This window comes from Mirounga leonina, unplaced genomic scaffold (genome assembly GCF_011800145.1).
Source record: "Mirounga leonina isolate KUSES-001 unplaced genomic scaffold, KU_Mleo_1.0 Mir_488, whole genome shotgun sequence".
Lineage (NCBI taxonomy): Eukaryota > Metazoa > Chordata > Mammalia > Carnivora > Phocidae > Mirounga > Mirounga leonina.
Genome location: NW_023270777.1, coordinates 12,235,843 through 12,245,588, shown reverse-complemented (window position 1 = coordinate 12,245,588; position 9,746 = coordinate 12,235,843). Strand labels below are relative to the sequence as shown.

The window sequence follows — 9,746 nt, the reverse complement described above, 5'->3', positions numbered from 1 at the left end:
CCCCCCCCCCCCCCCCCCCCCCCCCCCCCCCCCCCCCGCCTTGTGGTTTCCTTGCCGTTTCTGTGTTGAAAAGACAAGATCGTTTTTCACAGAATTACCTACACCGTGGACTTTGCCAATTACATTTGTGGGCTAGTTCTTGCAGGTTGGGGCAAACACACTCAGATGCCTTGTACCACGTTCTTTCCCATGAGACCTAACTGCTCTCCTTGGCTTCCCTCGGCTTCCCACTTCCGGGGCACCTACTGGGGCAGGCTGGGTCAGCTGTGGTCAGGAGGGGGCATCGTCTTGCCCCGGTGAGATCACGGAATTTCTGAAGGATTATTAACAAAAGATCTCCAGACCTGGTTGTGAAAAGATGAACTTCATTTGCTTTTCAGCTTTAAACTTAAAAAATTTGGCATAAACCGTGTTGAAACATCTGTTTTATGGGTAACCACCACCTTTGCCAGAAATGCTTTTGGACTTAATGCAACCTTGCTATGTCGTGAGGTCTGTCTTCGTCATTTGAGAATGATCATTTCTCTGTTTTTAAAATTTAACTTCTATTTTGGGATACAGATTCACGTGCAGTTTTTTTTTTTTTAATGTTTTATTTATTTATTCATGAAAGTCAGAGAGAGAGAGGCAGAGGCAGAGGCAGAGGGAGAAGCAGGCTCCCCACCTAGCAGGGAGCCCCATGCGGGACTCGATCCCAGAACCCTGGGATCATGACCTGAGCCGAAGGCAGACGCTTAACCATCTGAGCCACCCAGGCGCCCCTACGTGCAGTTATAATTGGGTATCCTGTACTGAGTTTTCCCCCAGTGGTAACATCGTGTTAAATTGCAGTACAATGTGATGATCAGGATATTCGCATCGACGTAGTCAGGATGCAGGGCATTTCCAGCCTTCCATGTCCCTCCCCACACCACTGCCTCGTAACCCCGGGCTGCCATGAATTCAGCATTCTGAGAATGTTACGTAAATGGAATCATAGAACATGGAACCTCTTGGATCTCCTCCCCCAGGCTCCCCACCATAAGTCTCCGGAGATTCATCCAGGTTGTGTGTGTCCATAGTCTATTCCTGTTTGTTGCCGATGAGTATTCCACGGGGTCACGTAGCATTTTCTTCAACCATCTGCACACCGAACAGCACTGACGGTTGCCAGGTGTTTTGGCTGTTAACAAACACAGCTGCTAAAAAACATTTATGTATAGTCGTTTGCGTGATCACGAGTTGTCGTTTTTCTGAAATACGAATTGCTATGTCTTAACGGTCATGAGAAAATCATTACTATTTCACCAGACTTTTAATTAAAAAAAACAAATAAAAACAAAATCACTTTTAAAGTGATAAGGGGAAGAGATGAAGGAAGAAAAATTTTTTTTCCCCATTGTGAAATTATAAACGCCCCTAACTGTACACATGTTTTCAGTAGGGAAATTAACCCATTGAAAGTGATACTTATTGGGGCACCTGGGTGGCTCAGTCGGTTAAGCGACTGCCTTCGGCTCAGGTCATGATCCTGGAGTCCCGGGATCGAGTCCCGCATCGGGCTCCCTGCTCAGCGGGGAGCCTGCTTCTCCCTCTGACCCTCCCCCTTCTCATGTACTCCCTCTCTCTCATTCTCTCTCTCTCAAATAAAAATAAATAAAATCTAAAAAAAAAAAAAAAGAGTGATACTTCTTTTGTCTTTTTCCTTTCTTACCTCTCCCATCTTTTTTTTTTTTTTTTTTTAACTAAAACTGTATTGTTGAAATGTCTTACAGATTTACCCGGCCGGAGCACTTAGGAAGCAGTGCCAAGATCAAGTGCAGTGGCTGCCATAGCTACCAGGAGTCCACGAAGCAGCTCACCATGAAGAAGCTGCCCATTGTGGCCTGTTTCCATCTCAAGGTACGTTTTCTAGGAAGCGCACTCCAGCGGCAGACTCCATTTTTAATCCCCGGTACAACTTAGAGCCTGTCGGTATGGCGTCCAGAAGTACATTTCGTAACGGCAGCGACTCAGTAAAGAGCACGGAGGGCACAAGAGGGTCGTAGGTTGTGACTCTCCCCCTGTCTTCTGTTGCCCAGAGAGGTCTGTGGTGAACTAGAGTGATTCCTGGATAACGACAGTAGGATGTGAGTCACTCACCTGGGGGCGGGCTTTAAGAATTTCCTCCTCCTTCCCCCGAGATTCCCCACCCTCCCCCCACCACCAAAGTTCTCTGGTTTTCTTTTAGTTTTTTTTTTTTTTTAAAGATTTTATTTATTTATTTGACAGAGACAGAGTGAGAGCAGGAACACAAGCAGGGGGAGTGGGAGAGGGAGAAGCAGGCTTCCCGCGGAGCAGGGAGCCCGATGCGGGGCTCGATCCCAGGACCCTGGGATCATGACCCGAGCCGAAGGCAGACGCTTAACGACTGAGCCACCTAGGCGCCCCAGGTTTTCTTTTAGTTAAAAGCAAACAAGACCCGAGCCTTATGATCCAGTCCAGGGGGGTCGGTCAGCTTTCTCTATAAAGGGTCAGATAGTAAATATTTTAGGCTTCATGGCCACATAGAATCTTTGTTTTATGGTCTTCGTTTTATGACCCTTTTAACAGAAAACCCACACCATACCTGGTTTGCTGGCTGGATTTGGGCCCCAGTGTAGTCGAAGGAGTGTCTGTGGTAAAAGGAACAGTATGTCCATTTTTGCTCCCAGAGCTTATGGATGTTTGTTCTGTTTCCTTCCACCTTGCACTTTGCTGGGTTTGTTACAAGATTACTTTTTTGCACACTTGGCCCCGATCACTTTGAACAATGCCATCGTTTCAGACCTCCATTTTTGAACCCCATGAATTAGATTTGCATGGATTAATACTGTGTTATTGAGTCTGTAAGCTCTAGATGTGGCCGAAGGGCAATTCAGAAAGAAAATGAAAAGCCCCCTTTTGGGGGTGTAGAGAAAAGCACCGTCGGAAGAAAGCCCTTCAGCTTCATCCTCTTCCTTCTCTCCCCTCTCCCCGATTTCTGCAGCGATTCGAACACTCGGCCAAACTGAGGCGGAAGATCACCACGTATGTGTCCTTTCCCCTGGAACTGGACATGACGCCCTTCATGGCGTCCAGGTATGAAAGGGTTTGGGACGCTGTATGAGTGGCAGGAGGGCTGTGGCTCCGTAGGGTCCGTGATTGGCTCTGGTTCCCCGTTGAGCCGGCGTAGAGGTTGCTAGAAGCACATCTGCCAAAACGGAATCGTCATCCTGGTCTTCACCCAGGACACAGTTGAGTCTTGTCAGCCGTGCTGCCGCGGCTTTGGCTCCTCCCTAGCGGTCCTTTATCAGCTCCCAGACGTGGTGAGCGGTCACGGTGCAATCACGGGAGGCAGCGCTGCGGCAGATGGAACCGCCTTTGGATACGGCAAAGCACAGTGGATGTTGCAGATGTGGATTCACATCTTGATATCCCAGACCACTTAAAACGCGCCCTCCGAATCACCGCGACACTCGCTCAGACGTCAGACGGGCGTTAGTCTCCTCGGCCCCCATAACACATCAGCACAGGCTTGGCTGGAAGCAGCGAGGTGGAGTCCGGTCCATCTGCGCCTCGTGGCTCTGCGCCGCTTGGTGTTCCAGCCCCGGCCTCTGCTGCCCCACCTTCACTCGGGGATGGTCTTCCCCTAGAAAGCAGAGTTGCTGGAAGAATTAGAAAGCATGTCTAAGATGCACCGAGGGCCGCGTCTGGCGGAGGAGGCCTGGGGGTAGAGGTGCCGTCATTCGAGCCCCGCGTCTGCTTGGGTGATTACTGTAAATGATGCTGAGGAAGTGCTGTTGTTGGTTACAGCAAAGAGAGCAGGATGAACGGACAGTACCAGCAGCCAGCGGACAGTCTCAACAACGACAATAAGTAAGTGATGCCTCGTGGGTTGGCGCCGGGCGTCTGCAGCGTGAGCGGGGAGCGTGGGAGCACCGGTGGGCCGCGTGGGGAGGGCCCCCGACGGCACGGCTCTTCTTCTGGCCGCTGGCCTGCCTCCTGTCTTGCGGCTCCATCCTTGTTGGAAATGCCGCAGGCTGTTGGGAGAGGGCTTTTCACACGTGCACCATAAAGCTCCCCGATGGAGGAGCCTGCGCCCCTCTGTCCCAGCTCCTGTGCGCGAGCTCGGGGTCTGGATTCAGGGCCCCTCGGCCTCTGTGTCCACCCGCGCTGCAGTAAGGCCCCTGTTCTTTCCTTCACCACCCACTGCCGTCGCTGTGGGAGGAAGAACAGAGGACGGCATGCTTACAGCATCCCCAGCACGGCTGGCTGTCCCCGCTTCCACTAAATGGGGCTCCCGCAAAGCAGCTTGAGAGCTGAGTGGGCTAGGCCGGCCTGCTTGCCTGTCGGGCTCCTGCTCTCGTTCTTGGGGTGTCTGGGGGCTGCGCACTGTGCAGGCTGCTGACTGCTTCTGATGGTGATAAAACTAACTCGACTGCCCCTTCTCTCCCCACTGCCGCGCTCCCAAACTAGGTACTCCTTGTTTGCCGTAGTTAACCACCAAGGGACCCTGGAGAGCGGCCACTACACCAGCTTCATCCGGCAGCACAAGGACCAGTGGTTCAAGTGTGACGACGCTATCATCACCAAGGCCAGCATTGAGGACGTGCTGGACAGCGAGGGGTACGTCCGGCCCGATGGTCACCTTGAGTCTCTGATGTAACGAGGCATGTTCTGGACAGGATGCCAGCCTGGGTGGGCAGCCGGATGGGCGGGGCCACTCTCCATGAGCACCTTCAGGCCCAGAGCGTGGGGGTGGTCATTTCTGTCCCCCACGGCATGAGCAGCCGCGGCGGGGCTTGGGGAGCTCCTTCCTTCTTGACCTGCTTCATTCCTCCCTGGCCCGTTGTCACCCACCTTTTGCCTTAAGTCCTTCGTCTTGAGACTGGCCGTGGAATCCCCCGCTCCAGGATGGGCCGGGATGAGCCAGCCAGAGCGCTCTTGAGGCGTCTGCACTTTGTATTTACTCCAAGCGGTGGGGCGCCCCTTGAGAGAGTGTGGGTAGAATTGGTGTGAGAGAGGACAGTTTTGTGGGTAATTAGGCCAGAAGGAGGCCTCCAGAAGGGGTGGATTTGGGCCAGAAGGCGTTGTAAGAGTCTCCCCCAGAGTAGCCGCCGCCTGAGGGCAGCTGCGGTGGCCGTCGGAGAAGCTTCAGGAGCCGTGGGGGGGGGGCCGGACTGATGGGCTCACGATGTCCTGGCGGACAGGTGGGAGGACGGGCATTCGCTCTGGGCACCTTGCTGCCCAGCCAAGGCCCCTCGTCCTTGGGGACTAAGAATCAGCACCTAGCAGGCAAGCCGTTAGGCTGCCAGTGGGTGCCGAGACATGGGTATTCCCAGTGCCAGAAGCTTCGGGTTGCGTGAACTTCCGGTGAATTAGAATGTAAGCCTGCTTCCTGTCTGCCTCCCCAGATACCTGCTGTTCTACCACAAACAGTTCCTGGAATATGAGTAGCCTTATCTGCAGCTGGTCCACAGAAATGACGGCGATGAGTTGGCCAGCCTCACAAAACGATCCTCGTCCTCCCCGACTTCACGAAGCCACCACCCACACAGAAGTGCCCCCGAGAGCATCGGATTCCTCTGCAGCCTGGGCCCAGCGGCGGCCATAGCGGGTGCCCAGGGTCGTCGTGTCTGCATGGACAGGCGCTGCGCTCGGAACGAGGCTCCCAGACCTGCGCGACAGACACAGCGACGTGGGGGCTGCGCCCTGCGTGGGGAGGGGCACCAGGGATGTGTCCCTGGGTGTCTCCTGTGCTCCTCAAGACCATGTCCGGGGGGGGGGGGGGGGTTTGTTGGAGCCTGTCCTGAGGGTTCAGTTTAGTAAGGCGCCAGCCTGCTTTTGCATCGTGGGTCTGTTAAAGCAGAGAAGTACAGGAGCCAAAGATGTGGTGTGAGGACAGAGGACTTTGCAAGTACCTTCCTCGCTGTGGGTTTAGTATCAGATAGCTAGCTGGAACTCTTAGCCTCGTCTTGTCAGCAGATACAAGAACCCCCTCCCCCCGAGCCCATGGGGCCGAAGACACTAACTGGGTTTCCAATCACGTCTGTTGCGCACATCACTTAGCATTCAGCTGCATGTGGAAATGTCAGCCCAGGTGTTCTCTCTCGGGGTTTTTTTTTTTTTTTTTTTTTTGGAAATAGGCACTTTCTTAGCCCTCTCTCCTTTTCTCTCTTTTTCCACAATGGTGACTTTCATAAACGTAATGGTATAACATGAATGAATTATTGGATTTATACAGACATTTAGATTGTTTTCCTTTATTCTGGAGAGTGAATCCTGCTTTTTCATTGGTGCTGGTTTTGTTGCTTGGCCCCCTCCCCCCCTCCCCTTCAGAAGCGTCCGGGTCCTGGTGAAGGCTGCCGGGGGCGGCGGACGAGAGTCAGGCCGAGGCTAATAAGTGTCTCTGTCCTATTAACCTTTTGAGTAAATGAAGTGTTTCAGTGGCTTCATTGTTCCCTTCCTCCTGTTTTCTTCCTGGCCACCCGGCCCACTCGCTGTTCCGTGGCCGCGTGGCGGCTCGTGGGTCGGAGGGATGCTGGAGCGACTTCCGCTGGAGCCTTTCGTCGCTGCTCCCTCCGCACTCCGCCGGGTGTGGTTTCATGCGGAGCAGGGGCAGGTGGCTCTGCGCGGGAGCTGCTGCGAGCGGGGGGCACCGCGCGAGGAGAGGGAACAGTTCGCCTTGTTCCTTGTAAGATACCCTGCATGCATCTGTGTGTTCAGACCCAAACTTCGATTGTCCGTTTCTGTGGGGGAGGAAAAGCTGCTTGAATGTCGTTCACGGAACAGGCAGCACTTGTCCTGGGAGCCCGGTCTGCATCGGAGCTGTGGAATGTTCGTTCCTGCAGAAGAGCACCCTCTGTTTGAGGTTCAGTGCTCTTTCTTTCTTTTTTTTTTTTTCTAAAGAGCCAGGTAGTAAATATTTGAGGCTTTATGGGCCACGTGGTGTCTGCCGTAGCTAATACAGAAACAGATGAGCATGGCTGTGTTCCAATAAAGCATCTTACGGATGCTGAAATGTTGACAGTTGTCACATGTCATGGATTTTTTTTTTCTCTATTTAAAAGTGTGCAAACTCTTCTGAGCTGGTAGGCCATGTAGACACAGTCAGTGGGCCAGATCTGGCTCATTAGCTAGTCAGGTTAGGAAATGGGTAGGAACAGCAGAAGTTGAGTAGTTACTGCTCAGTGTGGAACGTGCTAGAATACACGAAACAACAATAGCATGCTGCAGCAGCTTCATACTCGACAAAGTCCTTAGTGATGCAGCTTTTAAAGCACTTGCTCAGTTCAGGCTCAGTGTATTTCGGCATTTTGGGATACACAGGAGTCCTCAGAAATACGGGTGGGTGCAAATTTTCAGAAATGGCCCCACGTGCCTGGCGGTAGTGTGTGTGTGTGTGGTGTGTGTGTGGTGAAGATTTCTTTTTGGGAGAGCCGTTGCCTTTTAATAAGGAGCAAATCAAACGAGGAGCTGACTGAGGCAGGCCTGCAGAGTTCTGAGCCGTGAGCTTTGCTGCCTTGTGACCTGGCTTTACTGGATCGTCCTGGGTTTTCTGGCAGGTTCCCTGTGGTCTGGCCTGTCCTGCTTCCCACATGTGTTTGCTCATGTTCAGGAGAGCTCAGCTATTCCAAGAGCATGAGGTCTGGGGACAGACAGGCCACGTTTCTCTTTTGTAGACATGACTTTACATTTTTGTATCCAAATTAATTGTCGTTATTCCCTGTTGGTGGCATTGCAAGTCGCCACCTGTCTCCGTGCCACTGGGAAGCTCCTGTGACCGCAAGCACCGTGGGCAGTGTTGCCAGCAGGACATCCTGCCGCCGCCGTGGTCGCTCGGATTCACCCTGTTACCCACAGAATACTCCATCCTGGGCTTGGGAATGTTTCTCTCCGCTCCCAGGCCAGCTGTTAAATTCAGGAACATGGCTTTCTTGTTTCCTCGTAACGACCCCCGTATCGGTGTTCAGGTCATTACCAAGGGCGTCTGACACTAACGGGATCATCGGGTGACCCCCACCAGCCTGCACATTTCCACCAGTGGTTTTAAAATAACCTGTGTCTTGGAGATGTTGGCCGTCCTTTGAGCGTGTCACAGGGAAACCGGGCTTTCCGTCTTCAGAGGTGGGCGGTGAGCTCCGAGCAGCGTCCGGCTGGGGGAGTGGGGGGCCTGGCAGGCAGCCCGAGCGGCCGGGCCTCCCCTCCAGGGCGCAGGACTGTCTGAGGCCTCCTTCCTGCGGCAGTGCCCCCGACCCCACAACACATAGCCCCGTGCTCTTGTCCTTTGGCTTGGTGTGTATGCTTTCCCTGGGTCAGATGGCCCTTCTTTTGACGATTCAAGTGACTGTTTTGTTGACTATAATCTTGAAAACAGAAATTGTAAGAAAAAGATTCCAATGATCGTGCTGTGGATTTTATTACCGAGATGTTTACACCTCCCTTTTACCTGTCATTCTGAGGAACTGTTGACTCTTCTCCCTTAATGGCTTGTAGTGTTTCCTATGTCATAATAAAGCTACGTTTTCTTCGGAACACTGGCCGGGTCTCCCCTTACTACTGACAGCAGCCAGAGAGGGCGCCGTGGAGGAGAGGTGGCGCCGCAGGACTGTCAGGGTAAGGCTCGGCGCCACAGCAGCCCCGCTGGGCTCAGCGGCCAGAGCTCGGATGTGGTTTGGGCCAGTCCAGTGATGGCTCTGGGTGTCGGGGAGTCCGCGCACCCCACATTTCCTCACTTTCCCTGATTAGCTCACTGCTTCTCGGACCCTCTTTCCCTCCTCTTGTGGGCAGTAGGGTGATGCATCCAGGGTTCAGGACAACCATCCACTCTCAGAGTTTGTCACCATCACAGTCACGTGCAGTACAGGAATCCTTACCAGCGTTTGGTGACGAGACCAGGGGTGTGGTATAACAATACGCATGTGTAGTAAGCTCCCCAAATGAGCAGTGAGCATACATGAATCAGGAGAAAATGTGCACAGTTAGTGCTGCCCTTGATCCTGTAATTGGTCACAGGACTGTAGTTGACATTTGTGACATCCTCCCCGCCTCCCTCCACACTTCCCTTGTCCTCAGAACCTCCCTTAACTGGTTTTTACCTGCTGGACCCAAAGCCTCATTGCCGAAGTGTTCTTTTTTTAGAAACCATTGTCGCAAGGTCCTTTACTTCCCTTACATGGAAACACCGAGAGAGACCAGAGAATCCCTCTGGATCCCAGGCTTAGTCCTCTGTCCCCACTGAGTAGCATTCTCTTCAGATTACCCAGAATCAGTGTTGTGTCCCTCAGGGGGAGCTTATTCCCCCTTAGGGTCCAAGACCAAACCAACAAAGCCCCCAATTTTCCAGGCCTGGAATAAAAAGATTCTGTGATTGGGTTGTTGAGTGTAATACTGAGACATGCCAGCCCCCACTCCCACGCCTCGATCCTCAGACCCATGTATTCTGGCTGTGGGGGAGTCGGCACCAGGTAACGGCCTCTGGCTAACGGCATAAAAGTCATCCTGGAAGACAGAACCCCATTCCTTCCCCCATAGCTGAGTCCTCAGGATGCCCAGCTGCTTCCTGGTGGGGGCTGATGTAGTAAGAACAGTTCCTTCCATGGATACAAGCCCATTGCTCGTGAATGTCCTTTGCTGTGATTTGGGTTCTGTGATCAACAGCTATTTGTAGAATGTGACCATGGATGGTGGTGCTGACAGGCATGGTGGGCGTGTCCATCACTGGAATATGAGTTTATTCGAGTGAAGACCAATCTCTGCCCTCTCCA

The 9,746-nt window shown here is 52.9% G+C and overlaps 1 protein-coding gene across 1 annotated transcript in view; it reads left to right on the top strand.

The window, feature by feature from the left end:
* The window catches only part of USP22 (ubiquitin specific peptidase 22), a 40,451-nt gene extending 31,937 nt beyond the window's left edge, over positions 1-8,514 (top strand). Inside the window, exons 9-13 of the mRNA XM_034989782.1 lie at positions 1,755-1,881; positions 2,987-3,078; positions 3,793-3,855; positions 4,456-4,605; positions 5,394-8,514. Coding sequence (XP_034845673.1) covers positions 1,755-1,881; positions 2,987-3,078; positions 3,793-3,855; positions 4,456-4,605; positions 5,394-5,436 — 475 coding nt within the window. The 3' untranslated portion in view covers positions 5,437-8,514. The remainder of the gene's footprint in view (positions 1-1,754; positions 1,882-2,986; positions 3,079-3,792; positions 3,856-4,455; positions 4,606-5,393) is intronic.
* Positions 8,515-9,746: the final 1,232 nt, after the last annotated feature.